The sequence below is a fragment of the Choloepus didactylus genome, chromosome 7 (assembly GCF_015220235.1).
Source record: "Choloepus didactylus isolate mChoDid1 chromosome 7, mChoDid1.pri, whole genome shotgun sequence".
Lineage (NCBI taxonomy): Eukaryota > Metazoa > Chordata > Mammalia > Pilosa > Megalonychidae > Choloepus > Choloepus didactylus.
In genome coordinates, this window is record NC_051313.1 from 41,346,837 (window position 1) to 41,369,271 (window position 22,435).

The window sequence follows — 22,435 nt, forward strand, 5'->3', positions numbered from 1 at the left end:
CCACTAACTTTTCTCCATAGGGCATACAATTTTGTTTCCTTCAGTGTGCAAAAAACAGTCACAAAATCTTAAAAACTAATAAGCAATTTTATACATGAATGTCTTGAAAAGGTGTATCTTTACTCCTTTCACTACTGTTGAGCTCTATGATCTGATGAAAACTAAGATCATCAGGTCCTTGTGGACCATTAAATGTAATTAGGGTTAGAAACCTCCTTTTAAAGACCGTAGTTATGCTTGGAATTCAACAATGCAAATGAGCTTACAAATAACCATGCTGCACATGGTGCCCTAGAAAACCTAGATCTTGGTTTCACAATGAGAGGCAAGGACTATTTTCAGTTCTGGCATGTGTTTTCCATCCTCTTTTCATGTAACAATTTAAACCCCACTGTACTCACATGCTGGTTGAGGATGCCCTTCACCAGCTTCAGATGAAGCCTCAGGCAGATGCATTCATCTCTGTAGGCCTCAATGAAATAAGGATGGCTGAGATCAAACTTTGGGCACCTGTGCATGATGTCAGTGATGACTTGTGCTAAGGCAAACCTCTCTTCGGGGTCCAACACATGCTGGTAGGCTTCAAAGTAACTGTTAAGAAGCTGCAAATAAAGTTAATAGTCAGGGAACAGCAGAGGCAGCCCTACAGCCCAGCAAAGGGAGGTGAGGTCCTACCCCATGTTTTGGAAAGCCCTGGAGGCATCTGTAGGACAGACACAGCTTTGAATATCTGGCACCAATGCAACTCACAGTGCAATTAGTGAACCCACAGATGCTTCAGTGCCAGAAAACCTGGATTTGAGTCCTAACTCCCAGCCTCTGTTTCTGTTCCCTCTTCCCCCTATTCTCCTACAAATAAAAGGGGGTCTGTATAATTACTGATTCATAGAGTCCAGGCTGTGATGAGACAATGCATTCAAAAGCACTTCATCAAATATGTTTATCTCAAACACGTTTTCCACAGACCCATTCTCCCTGACCCACTTTATTCCATCACCAAAGCTCTGAGGGCAGCCACCTCCCCTTTTCTACATCCTCAGCCAGATTGCTGACCCTTTTTTTTTTAATAGCTTGCCCAAATTTTGCCTATATAAAAATGATGGCAGGAGGAGGCTGGGCAAGCTGGAAGCAAAGGGAGGTGTGGAATTCAGTTAGTCCTCAAGAGCAACTAGTAAATTGCCAGGAATAACTAAAAACTAGTCTGGAACAACTGTTGGGGGGACATCCATGACCAGACACACATCATACACCAGTCTGAAATGGGTGGAATGACTGAGATCACAGCATAGAACTGGAAACTTGATAGTGATTACACCCTCCTCCTGGGACCTGGGCCCATTTGGTCTGAGAAAATCTGCTTGGGTAATCAAGGAAACCAGATGCCTAGACAACAAAAGATTATGATTCACGCAAGGAAAAATGAAGATATGGCCCAGTCAAAGGAACAAACTTATACTTCAAGTGAGATACAGGAGTTGAAACAACTAATTAAATATGTCCAAACAAATCTCCTAAATAAATCAATGAGGTGAAGGAAAATGTGGCAAAAGAGATGAAGGATATAAAGAAGAAACTGGATGATCATAAAGAAGAATTTGTAAGCTTGAGAAAACAAATGGCAGAACTTTTGGCAAAATACAAGAAGAAAAACACAATGGAGACATACAACAGCAGATCTGAAGAGGAAGAAGAAAGGATTTATGAACTAGAAGATAGGACATCAGAAATCCCACATACAAAAGAACAGATAGGGAAAAGGATGGAAAAATAGGATCTCAGGGAATTGAAGAACAACATGAAGCACATGAATATATATGCCATAGGTGTCCCAGAAGGAGAAGAGAAAGGAATAGGGACAGAAAGAATAATGGAGGAAAAAAAATCACTGAAAAATTCCCATCTCTTATGAAAGATACAAAATTACAGATCCAAGAAGCACAGAATATGCCAAACAGACTAGATCTGAATAGACCTACTCCAAGACATTTAATAATCAGATTATCAAATGTCAAAGACAAAGAGAGAATTGTGAAAGCATCAAGAGAAAACTGATTCATCACATACAGGGGAAGCTCGATAAGACTATGTATGGATTTCTCAGTAGAAACCATAGAGGTGAGAAGGCAGTGGTATGATATATTTAAGATAATGAAAGAGAAAACTACCCAACCAAGAATTCTATATCCAGCAAAACTGTCCTTCAAAAATGAGGGAGAGTTTAAAATATTTTCAGACAAACAGACACTAAGAGGGTTTGTGAATAAGATATCTGCTCTACAAGAAATACTAAATAGAGCACTACAGGCAGATATGAAAAGCAAGGAAAGAGAGGTGTGGAGAAGAGTGTAGAAATGAAGACTATCAATAAGGGTAAAAAGAGAGAGAAAGGAAAAGAAAATATGACATATAAAATCCAAAAGACAAAAGACAAAAAGATGGTAGCACAAAATTGTAATTGTAACAAAGGGAATATACCAAAGCTAAATGTTTATAAGAGGGGGATATAAGAGAGTGGTATGGGATTCTTGGTGCTGTTGTTGTTGTTTGACCTTTTCATTGTATTTTATTTTATTTTTAATTTCCTTCTATCTTTTTTTTTTATTCTTCATTTTTTCCCTCTTCTTTCTCTTTCTTTGTGGAAGAAACAGAAATATCCTCATATAGATTGTGGTGGTGAATGCATAACTGTGTGATTATATCAGGAATCATTGATTGTTTACTTAGGATGGATTTAAAAATAAATTAAATAAATTTAAAAATAAACAGAGGGATACAAGTGCTGGAGAAAATGTGGAGAGAGGTATGTACCTATATCCTGTTGGTGGGGAAGTAGAATGATGCAGCCCTTATGGAACGGAGTGTGGTAGTACTACAGGAAGCTAAGAATGGGGTTGCCATATGGGCCTGCAACCCTATTATTGAGTATACACTTAGAAGAACTGAGAGCAGGAATACAAATGGACATTTGCACACCAGTGTTTATAGCAGCAGTATTCATGATTTTCAATGGGTGAATTTTTTTACTGACTGATAAATAGAATGGTGAATTGTGGTGTATACATACAATGGAATATTGAGTTGTAGCAAGAAGGGATGAAGTTGTGAAGTATGCAACTAGGGTAATGGAACTTGAGGACAGTATGTTAAGTGAAGTAAGCCAGAATCAAAAAGACAAACATCATTACACCTCACTAATATAGACTAACTATAATAAGCAAACTCTGAGAACTGAATCTGAGAGCATAGGTTATCAGGGAAGGCTTATTGTAAAGGTTCCTAGATTGTAAGTCACATCCATTCATGAGTTGTAATAGTTGTTTCTAAATTCTGAGATGCAGAGTTGTTTGCGTATAACCTAGTCAGTCCCTGTAACTTTGGATATCTGTGTGACACCTGGGACTCAGAGCCAAAGTTCAGCAGCTATGAATGTCAGCATTACCCCATACAGCAATTGTTTAAAAAGCTGAAAAAGAGATCAGACTTCAGTTAGAGATATGAACTTGGTTGAGATAAGGTAAATCAGACTAAGGGGTAAAGGATAATGTTGCCTGTGTTTTGGAACTTCAAATTCTATGTGAGATCATGGGAAGAGATGTTTATTTGATGCAAAATCTATATTTTCTATATTTTCACTATATAATTTAACTTGTATGGTCAGTTTATTCAAACACCTTAATTACATGGAACCTTGAATAGGGGTTTGTTTGTACAGGTTAGCGTGAAGCCCCGATATATCCCAGAGTTACTTGGGCAGAGAATAAAATGTATTTGCAAAGCCCCCTTGAAAGACTGGGGAAAAATGTAGTAATATTAAACTTCCACGCCTGGGGAATTCCTGATACTCTTACAAGCATTGGGGACTACCAGTTTAGTGGGCTGAGTTCTGATATTGGGTCTTGCCCTTACGAAGCTTGTTACTGCCTATTTATAATTAGAGTCACCCCCAGAGAACCTCTTTTGTTGCTCAGATGTGGCCTCTCTCTCTAAGCCAACACTTCAGGTAAACTCACTGCCCTCCCCCCTACATGGGACATGACTCCCAGGGGTGTAAATCTCCCTGGCAACATGGGACATGACTCTCAGGGGTGTGGATCTCCCTGGCAATGTGAGACATGACTCCTGGAGATGAAACCAGACCCAGCATCGTAGGATTCAGAAAGCCTTCTGGACCAAAAGGGGGAAGAGAAATGAAACAAAATAAAGTTTTAGTGGCTGACAGATTTCAAGTGGAGTTGAAAGGTCATTCTGGAAGTTATTCTTACGCATTATATAGATATCCCTTTTTGTTTTTAGTGTATTGGAATAGCTAGAAGGAAATACCTGAAACTGTTGAACTGCAACCCAGTATCCTTGATTCTTGAAGACTATCTTGGGTACAAAGCTTACACAGTGTGACCATGTGATTGTGAAAACCCTGTGACTTACACTCTCTTTGTCCAGTGTATGGACAGATGAGTGGAAAAATGGGGACAAAAAGTAAATAAATAATAGGGGGACAGAAGGGGTATGAGATGTTTTGGGTGTTTTTTTTTGCTTCTAATTTTGCTTTTATTCTTTTTATTTTTGTTCTTTGGAGTAATGAAAATGTTCAAAAATTGTGGAGATGAATGCACAACTATGTGATGATACTGTGGGCTACTGATTGTACACTATGGATGATTGTATGAAATGTGAATATATCTCAATAAAATTGCATTTTAAAAAATGATGGCAGGTTTAGGTGGGGAGGCAGGTGTGTGTGTGAAGGAGCAGAATGAAAGACTGGAGGTGAAAGTGCCTCCCTAAAATCAAAATAAGTTATCCCAACCTGGACTCCACTAGGCAGGGTCTTCTGTACAGAATTCTCCGAGGGATCGAGGGAGCTATGTGTGTGCAAAAGCCCAATGGAGCTTAGGTTTTAGTGAGTTAAATTTTTCCTAAAAACCAAAGAAAGCTTCCAGACACTAGAAGTTAAAGAAGGTTCCAGAAAAAAGTTTTTAAATCCTCTTTATATGCTTTTACATGTGTCTGTGAGCTTAAGGAATTTCTGTTCTGTGTGTAAATTTATTTTCTATAATTAGTCATGGTACAAATCAGAAAAAGCTCTTCAGAGATCATTGGGTTGGAATCCCAAACGGATCTTAGGACAAGAAAAGTAGTTTTGAACAATGCAATTATTCTTTTGGGTTTATTTTAAGGCATTCAAAGTCTTTAGTCACTCTTACTTTGGGGGATCCCATATTAATTAAAATGGACTCAGACTCCAAATATTGTTTTTCTGCAAAAGCATTATTTATAATTTTACTTTTCAAATTATTTGGATATAAGCAACACATTTAATTAATGATTGGCTGTGATTTCAGGGCAGTCTTAATATAAACTTGGGAATCCTTATGAAGAGAGAAAATCTGATTTATAAATTGCTTTCAAATGTAATGAAATGTTTTTCAGTGCTCAAAGTTTTAAAGTTTTATAGACATGTAATTAACTATTTATTTACATCTATTCTGTATTTTCTTTTCATATTTTGGAGCAATGCATTTTATTTTTCAAAGTCAAACAGTTTTAATGGCCCCAGGAAAGCTCTTAGGTCCTAAACACTGAGTCTATACCTCCTGTGCCAGTTTGGATGCGTTACGTCCCCCAAAACTCCAAGTTCTTTTGATGCAATCTTGTGGGGGCAGATGTATTAGTGTTGATTAGGTTGGAATCTTTTGATTTAGTGTTTCCATGGAGATGTAACTCAGTCAACTGTGGGTGAGACCTTTGATTGGATAATTTCCATGGAGGTGTTACCCCACCTATTCAGGGTGGGTCATAATTGAATCACTGGAGTCCTATAAAAAAGTTTACAGATAGAAGGAGGTGCTGTAGCTGAGACAGACATTTGAAGACCGCTGTTGAAAGCAGACTTTTGCTAGTCCAGAGTTTGCCTGGGAGAAACTAAGAGAACACCCCCAGATGCCTAGAGAGAAACGTCCTGGGAGAAAGCCATTTTGAAACCAGAACTCCAAAGCAGATGCCAGCCATGTGCCTTCCAGCTAACAGAGGGTTTCTGGATGCCATTGGCCATCATTCAGTGAAGGTACCCTGTGTTGATGCCTTACCTTGGATACTTTATGGCCATAAGACTGTAACTTTGTAACCAAATAAACCCCTTTATAATAGCCAATCCATTTCTGGTGTTTTGTGAAACTGCAGCATTAGCAAACCAGAACACCATCTGATGAATAAATCGGCCCTGGGAAGCTTCTGGACTTTTGCTTCCACTGGTTCCATAACTAAACAAATTCCTTTCTTTTTTTTTCTTTTTTTTTTTTTTTTGCTTATCTAATCCAGCACATCCTTCCTCAGAGTATTCACTCAAGATGTCCCTCCCCAAGCTGTCTTCTCGGACTATCTCCTATTATGGGGTTTTATTCTTAGTCTGAAGGACCTCAACTCCTAGATGTATCCGTATCACCAAACACACACACACACACACACACACACACACACATAAAAAGCCATAGTCAGCATAGCTTGCCCAGTGTGTGACTGCATTGGTTTGGCAATGAGGAGTAAATTCTGAGGCTGTAATTTCTACCAGTGTGACAGCCTAGCATACTGTTAAAGGCAGAAACAGAGAGCATTAGAAAGCAGTACAGAAACAGGGTCCAGGAGGTTCCTCTTCTTACCAAACCAAAGAATTTCCTAAAGGAGCTAAATAGCCCCTCTCACTGTGTGAAGAGTCCATGGCTAAGACTGCAAAAACAGGAAGAATGTGGTGTTAAGTACAGCTTGAAATCAGAAGGAAAAGGGGAGTAAGAGGAACAATGATGCAGGAAAAGCACCAGTGGTGGAAGGAAGAGAAAGGAAATGAGGGTGCAAGTATCTTTTGTGAGGACCCCAAATTAAAGGAGTAGTACCTTTCTAGAACCTGAGTTGCTTGCTGCAGCAGGCAGAGCACAAAGGGCAATGCAATCCAAGACAGCAGTTCTTAACTGAACTTGTGCCAAGGAGTCCTTTGATAGTCTAGTGATACCTAAGAAGCTCTTTTCAGAATAATGTTTTTAAATCCAAAAAAAGACATAGAGTTACAAAGGAAAAGAATTGTATTGAAATCAGTTGTCAAAATATAATAAAACCCAAAGTTATAACATTACATATGCATTACTAATGCATTAAATGACAACAACGAGCAGAGGGATCTCATCAATACTGATAATTTTGAAGAAGTGATGAGCACCTATGATAGAATCTGCAACAACTGTAGCATGACTCAAAAACATTTGTGATTTCAGATGGTGACTGTGCCAGTTTGAAGCAGTTAAGTACCCCCAGGAAAGGCCAGGTTCTTTTAATCCATTCCTGTCGGTGTGGACCTATTGTGGGTGGGACCTTTTGATTAGGATATTTCAATTGAGATGTGACCCACTCAATTCAAGATGGGTCTTAATCCTGTATTGGAGTCCTTTATGAGGATAAAAGACAGAAAACATGCAAACATATTACAGAGAAAAGCCCCAGGAAAAGCAGGCAAGGACTCACAGAAACTGAAAGAGCCAGAACCTGAAAGCAACAAAACCCGGGAGAGAAGGACCAGCAGACATCGCCATGTACCTTCCCATGTCAGAGGAACCCAGATGCCATTGGCCTTTCCTCAGAGAAGGTATTGTCCTGCTGATGCCTTAACTGGGACATTTTCATGGCCTAAGAACTGTAAATTTGTAAATTAATAAATCCCCATTGTAAAAGCCAACCCATTTCTGGTATATTGCATTCAGGCAGTTTTAGCAAACCGACCAAGTCGAGGTACTGCAAATACTATTGTTCTTTGCTGACTACATGCATATTTGAGGGACATGCTAGGTTTCAGTTACGGTTAATGAAACTAAAGATGTCTCATCTTTTTCGCACCCAAGTTCATAGATGGCCTCACTTCTAGCCTCAGATCCAGTGGATGAGAGCCCCTGCTCTAGAGGCTGTGTAAAGGGTAAATTTAATGTAGTAAATAGTCCTGATCTAACCACTGTGGTTACAGCAGAGTGGGAAGACCCTTTCCTTTGATGATTTATCAGATGATTCTTGTTAAAAAAAAAGACCATTATCATTCTGGATATCGGTTCTGTAGCTCTTCTTCCTCTCCATCTGGTGGAGGGTCTGGATCTTCTCAATCATTGTTCCCAAGGATCCCAAGGGAGCTAAACACATGAGAATCAATAGCAGACTAGGAATCAAAACACTGCTTTGTTAATAGAAGTTCAGATTCTGAGGGCTCAATTCTAAGGCTCAAGGAAGGAGTGCCTGGGGCAGTTTAGTTAACATCCAGTTTCCTGAGATACCCTTTGAGAAACATTTGTCTAAAGGATTTTGGACTAACCTTAGTTTGAAAAGGAAAACATCAAAGGCTTTAGGCTAAAAGCTCAGGCCAGGGAAGGCTCCCTAAAAGTTGGAAACTCCCATATCACAAGTGTGAGGTGAGGGAAGGTGGAGAGCCTCTTGCTTTTAAGCGAGCTGGGGTAAATGAAGCAAGCAAGGTAATCTAAATTACCATCCATGGAGCTCTACTCTAGAATAGCATTCAGTTATTATATAGCAGAAGATAAAGGAGTGACTAGATGGGGTAGGAAAGGTGTCACTCAATAGCCCCAGGGAGACATCAGGAAAGAAACAATTAGTTTCCTAATTGATTTTGGACTAATTTGAACCTTTTTGGCTGGGCCAGGGCAATCCCAGGTCATCATATAGATGACCCTGACCTGTTTTTTTTACAAATGGCCCTATTGTTTGGTTATTTGGCAGGGAAATTGCCAGGGAATTGGAGAGGATGGTCCTTGCTGGTGGTACCATATTGCAGAGGCTTGTGCTAAACAGCTATGCTCACTTATTGATAGGGTTGCTAGATTTAGCAAATGAAAATATAGGAGGTTCAGTTAAATTTGAATTTCAGATAAATAACCAATAATTTGTTAGTATGACTATGTCCCAAATATTGCAATATTTTATCTGGCAATCTTAGCCATTGAGAAGGAAAATATGGTTCTCTGTTAAATTGATAAGGCTCTTTCAAGAGAGGCTCTCAGATGGATCCTTGCATAATTTCATTATGAATTCTTTCCCAACAGGGGTGGGACCATGATCGTTCCCCCTCACAGGTTCTATTTATTATCTGTTTGCTAACTGGACTTTTTCCATTTAAACTCTGGGGCTGGTATTTATCTAAGGCGTCTTCCCAGCCTGTCAAATGTCACCTGTGTATGTCAAGACCAACTGTCAGGCAAAATGGTATGTGGTACACACTGAAAATATGCATTGAATATTGGAGAAAATAGCCAAAATGAATAATCTGAATCTTACTGTGTTTATATTATTTTTACCTCAAACTTTTTTATTTCTGGGATTTAAATAATATTTTAGGTCAAATAAAACTGCAAAACAGAAAATTAGTGCTAGATACAACTTGTCACAGAATTTTTTCCTGCTTTTCAAAGGAATCATGCATGAAAATCTTTTTACGGCTTCAAACATGAATTCAAGTGACCCTGAAAATGTGTGTTTGGTGGCCACGGAGAGAATTAGCAGCTGGTACAAGCAGAACTTAACTGCTGGTGCAACACCCTTGCTTCTCTAAGCATCTATTAACCCACCTAAATCCACACCAGTTCTAATTTCATGAGTGTTCATACATAATCTGATTGCCTTAAGAATTTTAAGAGAACCCAATTCAAATAATTCTCAACTCTGGTGATACCAACACATTTAACAGTTATAAACAACTGAGGAAACTTGGCATCAGTCAGTACTAGGAAAAAAAAAATCATTTATACTCTAGATATAAATCTGGTTTGTCCATTAAAAATAGGTTCTTTGAACAGAATTTCTGATATAGAGGGCCATATTTTACAGTTTGGGCATAGATAGCTCAGTTTCTATAGGGAATTATTCTCAGGGTAGAAAGGAGGGAGGTATTTTCAAAGATTATTTTAAGTTAAAGTAGCTTCATTAACCAGAGGAGAAGCTAGTGGATAGTTCTGATAGCATAAGATGGAAAGAACCCTAGGCTAAAGTGTAGAGAAACTGGTTTGATTTTTCAGTCCCCTCTGTCTCTATATTCTTCTACTGCCATTGAGTCCTACTTGGGGCCTCCAGGAGGCAGAGGCACCATAAGGGGTGATGGGATAGAGTACAGAAAAGGAAGGCTGTTTAACACTCTTGCCTGAACCAATAAACTTGTCGATATTAAGGATTCAGTCTTATTTAGATTTAGTGCCACCTTTCCAATTACTCCACTATGAGTCTAAATCTTTCATTTGCTCAGTTGACTCTAATTGGCCAGAGTAAGTCCAACTAGAGCCAATTGGAGTCCAGACTAAGCTCTAATTGGCCAGATCAAGGTTACAGACTCCAACCCTGAAGAGCCACTTATCTCTGAAAGGAGGAACAGTTTTCAAAGCCAGAGGAGTTCACACTTTAAGCACAGCTGGTTGTTTCCAAAAAATGGGTGACTTACATCTCTATGAGTAACATACGAGAGAGTAGATGAAATGGTAAACCATCACTTCCACCAGAAAAACAATTCAAAGAAAACATTTCTGTTTTCTTCACCTCTGACCACATTGAGGTACACTGTAATCTGGCTTCCAAAGCTGCCAATGACCACCAGATCGCTAACACCAGTGCCTGGGGCCATCAGTATTCATTAGTACTTACTAGTATTCATCTTTGTTGGATGTTTCACTGCACTGCACACTAGTAACCATCCTTTCCTAATATAATTCTTTCCTGTTGGTATTCACAACATGTTGTCTTCCTTGTTTTTCACCAGTCCTTTGGCTTCTCCTTCTTTTTCCTCTCATGGTTTCATGACCTGCCCTATAAATGTAGGTATTGCCCAAGGAACCATCCTTAGAAATCTCTGGCTCTTCCCAGTCATTCTGATTCATTACTGTAGCTCCTGCTTCCAAGATTTCAGCTTGTACCTGCTCCTGAGCTTCAAACCTTGTAGCTCCCCATAAAATATTCACAGCTGGGTTTTGGCAAATTCTCCTCAAATGCCTTGTGTTCCAGACTCAGTATCATCTTCCCCTGTAACAATGTTCCTCCTCTTACGTTCTGTTTCAGTTAATAGCCTCCTCACTGACCCTGAGGAAGTAATTTTAATTTGACCCATACTCTCTCACTCCAATAGTCATATCCAATCTTCAAATCCCCACCATTTCCACCTCTGCAAAGTGTCCTCAAGTCTTTTCCTCCTTCCTTTTCTCACTGCTACATCCTTACTTTCAGTCCTCCCCCTAACTCTTCAGGTCACTATTCACAATGGCTATACTTGTTTTCTCCAGTAACTCTCTATGCAATTCTGTCAAAGTTCTGACTGTGTTTCTACCTTATTGAAACTCACCAATACCTCTCCTTTGCTTACGAGATAAACTCTAAACATAGCATAGATTTTGGCCCTACACAGTTTGTACACAGAAGTGAGTTCATTTCACGGCCACCATGCCTTTACATCCAAGCCTTACCAACATTACATTCTTCAAACTGGCTTTCTCCATTTATACCTCCCCGACATCGCAAATACTGTTTCCTCTGCTTAAAAATCTTTCCTTTTCTGCCAGGCGACCTCTTACTCATCTTTCAGTAGCCAGGTTGAGTATCTATTCCTCTGGGAAGACTTGTCAGCATTTACTCCACGGTGGACAGCCTCCCTCAGGGCAAATCCCTTTTCCAGTTGTGGTCCCCATGCATCTTTATATATGCTTTGATTGTAAGCTGTTAGCCACTGGGCTATGATATTTGCTTAGACATTGGATCAACTTTTATAACTATAAACTCCTTAAAGATAGGAATCATGTTATTTTATTTATCTGTGTGTCTCTAACGCCTAGAAGAATACCTAGAACAAAGTAAATACTTAACGTTTGATGGATAAACTCCCAACAGTTGGCGATTATCAGAATGGTTAATAATCCATGCTAAGGACACAAATTAAGGCCAGTACACTATGAGTGTTTCATTTATTATTGGGATATGAACCATTAATGATATGATGATTATTTAGTAACTTGCTTTTCACTGCTTTAAACTTACGCTAGTAACTTGTTGGACTCAGCACTTCTCGCCCAGTTGCTCTCACCCACCCATGTGGGACACAAACTTTCAAAGGCCATGAAAAGGTCACTCAGGTGGTCTGCGTTGAGCAAAGTGAGGCTTGTCCCTGTGACTGAACAATAAGCCTGAATGGGATCATCATGCATTCTCACTAAAAGTATACATATTATAAGAAAGTTCTAGATCATACCCTCTATTAAATTATGCCTGTAAGATAAAGTACACTTGACATTTTATTTTTTTGTGACAAAGAACCATGCTAAAGAAATAACATTTATTACTCACATCCCTACAATTAGCAGAGATAATTTGAATAAAATAATTATCCATGAGGGAACTACCAGGTAAGATGGTAGAGTAGGGAGCTCCAAGACTCAGCCCATCTTGCAGAGCAGTTAGCAAACAGCCAGAAACTGTTTGAAACAACTGTTCGGGGGCTCCAGAGACCAAAAGAACACTGTACACCACCCAAGGAAGAGTGGAAGGAAGAGAATGATAACTTGTGGTGAAAAGCTGTGAGTAGAACTCTCCATGCTGGGAAGCTGGAGCTCATCCCCCACTCTTCTTTTTTTCCAATGCATTTTTTAAAATTGTGAACTTTAACATATATATACATAACAGTGGTAACTTTCAAAGTATGATTTAACAAGTAGTTAGAGATCAAATTTCAAAGAACGTTATGGGTTACAGTTCCACAATTTCAGTTACTTCCATTATTTAAAAATATATATATACAGAAAGGTGTTAACTTTCAAACTACAGCTCAACAAGCAGTCATAGAGGTAATTTCAAAAAATGCTATGGGTTACAGTTCTACAGTTTCAATTCTTTCCTTATTATGAAATACAGGATATACACAGAAAGGTGCTAACTTTCAAAGCACAATTCAATGACCAGCTATAGAGCAAATTTCAAAGAATGTTATAGGTTGCTGTACTACCATTTCAGTTATTTCCTTCTACTTATTCTAATATTCTAGCATTATATATGTATTATATATTATATATATTATATTACATAAAGTTTCAGTATTCGTAATCCTTTATTAAATCCTATCTTGTCTGTTGCTACCCCTTCCTCTCATTTAATCACTTTCTCGATCTTTAGGGGTGTCTAGGCAGTGACTACCCTAACTTGTTCATATTGAAAGGTGGTGTTGACACTATCAAGAAGGGGTCTTGCTACCTGTCTGGCATAGGAACGCTCTGGTGGATTTAAGTTTCTGAGACATAAAACTTCGTGAGAGAATCTTTTATAGAATCTCAAATAGGGACCTAGGTATTTTGGAACTACTGTTGGCAAGGATGTGGTGTACTGTGGCCATTTGAGATATCTATGGAGCTTGCATAAGAGAAACCTCCAGGACTGCCTCTCAACTCTATTTGAGATCTCTTAGCCACTGTAACCTTATTTTGTTACCTTTCTTTTCCTCCTTTAAGTCAAGTAGGCATTTTCAATTCCTCGATGCCAGGGCCAGGTTCATTCCTGGGATTCATGTCCCACATTGCCAGGGAGATTCATTCTGCTAGGAGTCATGTCCCATGTTCATCCCCCACTCATGCTGTAGGCTGCGCCAGGACCCAGTCCTTTGCTGGAAATAAAAGTCCTTTTCCTCAAGACCTGGGGGTCTGGGGCATGGCCAAACACTGATTATGGCTTTTGTTTAGCAAACTCAGATTGCTGAGTCCTGGCTCTGAGGGCAGATATAGTTACAACAAGCCTTGGAAAAAAAGGAGCCAGCAGACTCTGCTTCAACCACACCTGTGAGAGGAGTGGAAGCGGGGGTGATTTAAAGACAGTGTCTTCTTGGAGCTATGGGGAACCATTTGCTGAAGGGTGGCTCTTCCCAAAGAAAAGGGGGATTGCAGCTGAGCACCGATCACAGCTTTTGATTAGCAAATTCAGGTCACTGCCCTGGAGAAGCTAAGAGAGACCCAGAGACATTTTGGAGAACACCATTTTGGAATGCAACCTGGGAGCAAAGGACCAGCAAATGCCAGCCACTTGCCTTCCCAGATGACAGAGGTATTCTGAACACCATTGGCCATTCTTCAGTGATGGTATCCTCTTGTTGATGCCTTAGTTCAGATACTTATATGGCTTTACAACTGTAAATTTGTACCTGAATAAATCCCCTTTATAAAAGGCAATCCATTTCTGGTATTTTGCATAATAGCAGCATTAGCAAACCAGAGCAGATTTTGGTACCAGAGAAGTAGGGTGCTGCTTCTGACTTGCAAATACCAAACATGATAGAATGGCTTCTTAATGGATAACAGGAATCTGGAAGAATTGTGAAAAGCTTGATAGAAAAGGCCTAGATTGCTTTGAAGAAACTGTTAGTAGAAATATGGACTCTAAAGATACTTCTGATGAGGCCTTAAACAGGAATGAGGAACATGTTATTGCCAACCAAAAGAAAGATGATCTTTGTTTTAAAATAGCAGAGAATTTTGCAAAATTGAGTCCTGGTGTCAGATGGAAGGCAGAATTTGAAAGTGACGAGCTGAGATACTTAGCTGAAGAGATCTCCAAATTAAATGTGGAAAATGCAGCCTGGCTTCTTGCAACTTATAGCAAAATGTAACAGGAAAGTGGTAAGCTGAGAACTGAACTCTTGGGTACAAAGAAACCAGAAATTGATGGTCTGGAAATTTCTGGGCTCCCAGAAAGTGATACCCAGAGGCTAATGATGCACGTGAGGATTTAACGAAATGTGGAAACAGCCAGCCCTTTCAGTGCATGCCTGGATTGGAGATGGAATTACCCAGAAGGGATTTGTGGAAAGTCCTGTTGTCTGATGTTTTTGATCCCTGTAACCTGCATGCAAGCCAACAAATATTTGTGAGATCTATATAGATGGAACCATTGCCAGTCTGGACTATAGGGGACATAGAAGGGGCAAATTGAGAGAAGGATGACTTCAAAGGCAGAACCATGGAAGCTGAGGTCTGGAGCCAAGAAATCTCAGGGAAGGGAGGAGAGCAACCCATGCATATGGAAAGGGTGAGTTTGCCCCAGAGGCAGAGGGTGGGCCTTCCGCCTAGATGCTCAGGAAGAGTGCTGTCACTCCAGGCCTCAGAGAGGATGAAACACATTCCCTGGGGACTGGGGAGAGCCTGGCCACCACCCCACTGTTCTACAGGGGTTGACCATGAAGCCCCGGAGATGGAAGAGAGTCTGGTGCCACCCCAATGCTTTAGGATGGTGGGGCCAAGAAGAAGGTGGTCTCCCCAATAAGTATATATGTTGGAGCACTCACTCCAGCATTTGGAGAGGAAAGAGTTGTGGTATAAGCCTTTGGAAAGGGTTGTACTCCTGCTCTCTCAAGCCCCAAGGATGAAACATCATTCTATAAATGACTCTCAGACTTTGAAATCTAATGAAGTTTGCCCTGCAGGTTTTAGGAAATGTTTGGGAACTTTGACCCCTGTTTTCCTTCCAATATCTTCCTATGGCAATGGAAACATTTATCCTATGACTGTCCGTCCTTTGTATATTAGCATCAGATAACTTGTTCTGAGTTTCACAGGTCCACAGCCAGACAAGAATGTTAGGACTTTTGTACTTATCTAAATTGTGATGCAATGAATGTATTTTTGCATTTGGAAAGCACATGTCTTCTTAGGATCCAGGGAGTGGAATGTGCCAGTTTAGATATATTATGTCCCCCAAAAAGCCATGTTATTTGAGCAATCTTGTGGAGGCAGATTTATTAGTCTGTTGCTTGGGGGGAACCTTTGATTGGGTTATTTCCATGGAAGTCCAGACTCTGCCCATTCAGGGTGATCTTGATTAGTTCACTGAAGTATTTAGGAGAGACGCTAAGAGCCGACACAGACCAAATGCTTGCTGACACTTACAGACAGTTGGCAATGCAGGCAAAAGGATGTTTGGAGATGTTAAACTAAGAGACAAAGCCCAGAGTTTGCCCCAGGGAAGCTAAGAGAGACCCAGAGACATTTTGGAGAATGCCGTTTTGGAACACAAGCTGGGAGCAAAGGACCAGCAGACACCAGCCACATGCCTTCTCAGCTGACAGAGGTGTTCCGGACACCATCCGCCTTTCTTCAGTGATGGGATCCTCTTGTTGATGCCTTTGTTCAGACACTTGTATGGCCTTAGAACTGTAAATTTGTACCCAAATAAATCCCCTTTATAAAAGCCAATCCCATTTCTGGTATTTTGCATAATGGCAGCATTAGCAAACCGGAAAAATGATGAAGTGGGTTTCATCCCAGGTATGCAACAGTGGTTCAACATGAGAAAATCAATTAATGTAATACACCACATTAACCAATCAAAGGGGGGAAACCATTTGATCATCTTGACAGACACAGAAAAGACATTTGACAAAAACTCAGCATCCTTTCTTGATAAAAATAGTTTGAAATAAGAATAGAAGAAAACTTCCTCATCATGATAAAGGGAATATATGAAAAACCCATGGCTAACATTGTACCAAATGGTGAAAAACTGAAGGCTTTCCCACTAAGATCTGGAACAAGACAAGGATGCTCACCATCACTGTTATTCAACATTTTGCTGAAAGTTCTAGCTGAGCAGTTAGGCAAGAGAAAGAAATAAAAGGCATCAAAATTGGAAAAGAACTAAAACTTTTGCTATTCCCTTATGACATGATCCTATATATAGAAAGTCCCAAAAAAATTGACAAAGATTTTAGAACTAATAAACAATTTCAGCAAAGTGGTAAGATAGAAGATCAACATGAAAAAATCAGTAGAGTTTCTATTCACTAGTAATGAGCCTTCTGAGGAGTAAATCAAGAAAAAAAAATTCAATTTACAATAGCAACTAAAAGAATCAAAGCTCTAGGAATAAATTTAACCAAGGATGTTAAGAACCTGTACCCAGAAAACTATAAAACATTGCTAAAAGAAGTCAAAGAAGGCCTAAATAAATGGAAGAACATTCTGTGTTTATGGACCGGAAGACTAAATATCATTAAGGTGTCAATTCCACACAAATTGATTTACAGATTCAACACAATCCCAATCAAAATTCCAATAGCATACTTTGCAGTGAAGGAAAAACCAATTATCAAATTTGAAGGGTAAGAAGCCCCAAATAGCCAAAAAAACATCTTGAAAAAGAAGAAAGAAGTTGGATGACTCACACTGCCTGACTTGAAAGCATATTACAGAGCTATAGTGGTCAAAACAGCATGGTACTAGCATAAAGATAGAAACACTGACCAACAGAATGGAGTTGAGAGTTAGAAATAAACCTTCACATCTACAGTCAACTGATTTTTGACAAAGCTGCCAAGGCCACTCAACTGGGACAGAACAATTTCTTCAATAAGTGATGCTGGGAGAACTGGATATCCATATGCAAAAGAATGAAAGAGGACCCCTATCTCACACATTATTCAAAAATTAACTCAAAATGACCAAAGACCTAAATATAAAAGCCAGGAATGTAAAACTCCTAGAAGAAAATGTAGAGAAGCATCTTGTGTTAGGCAATGGTTTCTTAGACTTTACACCCAAAGCAACAAAAGAAAAAATAGATACATGGAACCTCTTCAAAATTAAATATTTTGTGCATCAAAAGACTTTGTCAAGAAAGTAAAAAGGCAGCTACTCAATGGGAGAAAATATTTGGAAACCACATATCTGATAAGGGTTTACTATCCAGAATATTTAAAGAAATCTTATAACTCAACAATAAAAAGACCAACAACCCAATTAAAATATGGGCAAAAGACTTGAATAGATATTTTTCCAAAGAGGAAAAATACAAATGGCTAAAAAGTACATGAAATAATGCTCAACATCACTAGCTATTAGGGAAATGCAAATCAAAACTACAATGAGGTATCATTTCACACCTACTAGAATGGCCACTATTAAAAAACCAGAAAACTACCAGTGTTGGAGAAGATGTGGAGAAAGAGGAACACTTATTCACTGCTGGTGGAAATTTAAGATGGTGCAGCCACTGTGGAAGGCAGTTTGGTGTTTCCTCAAGAAGCTAAATATAGAATTGCCATAGGATCCAGCAATCCCACTATTAGGTATATACTCAGGCGAACTGAAAGCAAGGACACAAATTGACATTTGCACATCAATGTTCACAGTGGTATTATTCACAGTTGCCAAAAGATGGAAACAACCCAAGTGTCCATCAACTGATGAATGGATAAACAAAATGTATATACATACGATGGAATATTATTCAGCTATAAGAAGGAATGAAGTCCTGATGTATGCACCAACATGGATGAACCTTGAGGACATTATGTTGAGTGAAATAAGCCAGACGTAAAAGGACAAATATTGTATGAGCTCACTAATATAATTATAATAAGCAAATTCATAGCGTTAAAATCTAGGTTACAGGTTACCAGGAGATAGAATGAAGGTAGAGAATGGGGATCTGATGCTTAATCAGTGCAGAATTTTTAATTAGGTTGCTTGTAAATGTTTGGAGCTAGATAGAGGTGATAGTAGCACATTATTGTGAGTGTAATTAATACCCCTGAATTATGTGTGATTGTGGTTAAAAGGGAAGTTTAGGGTTGTTTATGTCACTGGAAGGAAAGCTAGAGGATAAAACATGGACTGTGTAACACAGTGACCTCTGTTGTGGACAATGACTGTGATAAATAGTATGAATATAGGAATGTTCTTTTATGAACTACAACAAATGTACATCCCTATTACAAGGTGTTAACAATTGGGAGGTATATGGGGGAAAATACACATAATGCAAACTATACAGTTAGCAGTAATATTTTAATATTCTTTCATTGGTTGTAACAAAGTTACCACACCAATTCTAAGTTTCAAAATAAGGGGCTATAAGGGATATGCGGTTTTTCTTTTTGAATACTGAAAATGTTCTAAAATTGATTGTGGCAATGAACATACAAGTCCATGATTGTACTAGGAGCCACTGATTGTACACTTTGGATGGACTGTATGGTGAGTGAATATATCTCAATAAAAGTGCTTTTAAAAATAAAGAATAAAAATAAAATAATTATTCACCTTCCTATGAGCTGTCCTAAGAGATCCACTGGGTTTAAAAAACAAAACAAAAAAAACTACCGGGTTTTGTCTTCTAGTCAAAAAAATACCTGGCGCTTGTTCTCTAGAAAAGCTGCTTCCCAAGTCCACATGTCATACAGCACAGCAAATCTGTCCACACCTGCATGGGCCCAGCTCCAGTCCTGGCCAATCCTTGACTTGCTGTCCTCTTTGTGACCTGGGAGAGAGGATGGTGGGAATGATCAGAGACAGATCTCCCAGAGAAGCTGCTTGTATTAGAAATGCTCCTCAGATTGCCAGCTCCATCTCAGCAATAGAAACACCAAACCAGTCCCTGAGACTACTAAGAAGCAGTTAAGAGCCATCTGCAAAGACTAGGCCCTAAATTCATACTTGTTGACTTATATGTCAGAGGTTTTTGTTTTTACTTTCTAATTTTATATTTTTATAGACTAATTTTAGAAATACACAAAAATTCAGTTAACATGAAATCTACACTAAGAAGTCCTCAAACCTATAATTTAAAGGCAAAACATACATTTCTTTTTCTAAAAACAGGTCCCTGGTGGTTTAACAACAAACCCAGTTTAACTTGAGATTTCAGTTGATGCTAGCCAAGTCAAAATTCTCCAGAAAAGTTTCTAAGATAATCCTTAATTATGTGGATTATTTACTTAAAGCAATAAAGATCATCATTGTCATTCTGCTGAAATATTTTTCTACTTTGTAAATGTTAATTTTTACTATCAGCATTACTGCTTTTTAAACTTTAAATGGTATATTTCAGAATGAAATAAAAGAAGATATTAGAAGGTAAGGGATTTCAGGTGCTTAAGTTTGAGTTCAATAATTATCAAGTATTTAATGGGTGCTGAAGGAGAGAAAGACTTTGAGTAAGAACTTTAGCAGTAATTGGGAAATAATTTCACAATGGATGACTACAGCCCTGCTAGCTCAAATAAAAGATGCTCATGTAGCTAAATGACCACTGACTGAGTGTTTTAATGAAATTAAACTCTTAGCAGCTGGAAAGAGTTGTATGGCATTGTAAATTAACATCAACAAAAATCATGCATTCATACATAGGATAACCAGTAAAGATTAAAAAAAAAAAAAAAGCAATAAGTGAAATTAAATACCCTAGAATGCTAGAAGCCATCTCTGCTTTCCAAGATTCAGATACCAGTAATTTTTGGTAAAGATAGGACAAAGAGTTCAATCTGATATTAAATCTGAAAGATTAACTGTCAAATAAACATTCTTTGAACAGCAATTTATAACAATATGAACAAGAATTAACTACAACTTTATATATGTTACAAAATAGCACAATCCCTTGCATTTATTTCCCTTTAGGTGTTACAATGTGTCTAGAAACTCTAAGCTCTTTCCAAATATAATGCCAATGCTGTCATGTTATTCTCAAAGCAATATTCTTTATTATTTCTAAAATTGGAAAAATTCGAGTGATGCCAGAAGAAAGAGGGATCTAATTATGGGTTACTTGATTACCCTGAGTAATTATTTTTCCTCTGGATCTCATTTGACATTTTCCTAGCCAGATCTTGTTGCATACTGATGGTTTCCTGTTAGGAACCCGGCAGGGATGTCTCTGCTTTTAAATGCAGTTTTCTCAAGACCAAGCACTTCTTTCCTCACTTAGAAAAGAAAACCGTTGATTTCTCTTGCTTACTTTACTTCTTTCAGGACCCTGCACCACACTCTCTGCCCCTAGTGGGTGATGTAGAAATGCCGCTGCACAACCAGCAGAGTCTAAATGATGGCAAGATGACAACTGAGTCCTCAAAGAATAGTCACAGTCCACCGCAGAAGAAGGACTTGGAGCGGAAACAGAACCATATCATTTTAAAATCGGGGGCAGGGGAGGAGGGATAGGGGAGAAGTGAGTATGTGTGTTTTGAATTTTCAGATACTATTGTATGTGCTTTACATGTTGGGGTGGGGTCTTTGGTTAGTTGGTTGGTCTTTAAAAATCTGATTTCTTACTTTTTTCTTTCTCAATGTAATGGCTGGCCACAAGCAGCCGTTCTGTCTCTAGCTCCTTCAGGTCACTCAGGGCTTCCTCATACATCACATACACTCCTTGCTGGTCCTGAGTGTGGATGTAGCCGGCTCCTGTGCTGTAGTAGTCATCCTGGTTCTCCACTTCCGAGAACTCCATGAATTGGACACTGTGGACCTGAGGAAAGAAAGCCAAACCCAGAAGTTACCAGAAAAGAGAGAACTATATTTTGCCCGCCAAAATGGACCAAGCAGCAGGCTTCTGTTCCCACACTGGAAACATTCTGAATGTATAAAAAACTGTAGGTAGAAAAAATTTATTTAAAAAGAAAGTTGGGAAAGGAGGGTCCTGAGGTAGGTAACTAGCTGATGAGTTTGTTTTACTGCTAACTCAGAAAAAGGCAGGCAGTACACCCTAGTTCACAGTGGGCTCTGGAGTCAGACTGCCTGGCTTCAGGTTTCTTCTCTGCCAGGACCTCACCTTGGGTAGGTTACTCAGCTACTCTTAGCTTCAGTTTCCTCATCTGTAACAGAGACAGTGGAGACACCATGGAGTTGTTTGAGGAGTGTGTGACACTGCACATGTAAGGCACTTGGGATCCATAAATGCGGGCTGTTTCAAACAGTTTAGTTTTAATTCTATAGATATTTCTTGAGTACATTAGCACAGTCTCCTGTCTTAGTAGAATATTCCAGTTCATAAGTTTATTTTTCTTAGATGGCTGAGGACCTGTTGCATACTGAGAATCATTATTCTTTTTTTTTTATATTCATTTTATTGAGATATATTCACACATACCACACAGTCATACAAAACAAATCATACATTCGATTGTTCACAGTACCATGACATAGTTGTACATTCATCACCAAAATCAATCCCTGACACCTTCATTACCACACCCACAAAAATAACAAGAATAATAATTGAAGTGAAAAAGAGCGATTAAAGTAAAAAAGAACACTGGGTGCCTTTGTCTGTTTGTTTGTTTGTTTCCTTCCCCTATTTTTCTACTCATCCATCCATAAACTAGACAAAGGGGAGTGTGATCCTTATGGCTTTCCCAATCCAATTGTCACCCCTCATAAGCTACATTTTTATACAATTGTCTTCAAGATACATGGGTTCTGGGTTGTAGTTTGATAGTTTCAGGTATCCACCACCAGCTACCCCAATTCAGTAGAACCTAAAAAGGGTTGTCAATATTGTGCGTAAGAGTGCCCACCAGAGTGACCTCTCGGCTCCTTTTGGAATCTCTGCCACTGAAGCTTATTTCATTTCCTTTCACAATCCCCTTTTGGTCAAGAAGATGTTCTCCATCCCA

At 39.0% G+C, this 22,435-nt stretch overlaps 1 protein-coding gene across 12 annotated transcripts in view; it reads right to left on the reverse strand.

Annotated features, from left to right (window-relative positions):
• The window catches only part of LOC119539130, a 206,621-nt gene that overhangs the window by 90,253 nt on the left and 93,933 nt on the right, over positions 1-22,435 (reverse strand). For all 12 annotated transcript variants that reach the window (XR_005217796.1, XM_037842278.1, XM_037842280.1 and 9 more), the window contains 3 exons: positions 21,096-21,288; positions 19,178-19,305; positions 402-602 (listed from right to left, as the gene is read on the reverse strand). Coding sequence is in view for 11 of the 12 variants with exons in the window: in XM_037842278.1 (XP_037698206.1) it covers positions 402-602; positions 19,178-19,305; positions 21,096-21,288 (522 nt within the window). In the remaining variant the exon portion in view is untranslated. The remainder of the gene's footprint in view (positions 1-401; positions 603-19,177; positions 19,306-21,095; positions 21,289-22,435) is intronic.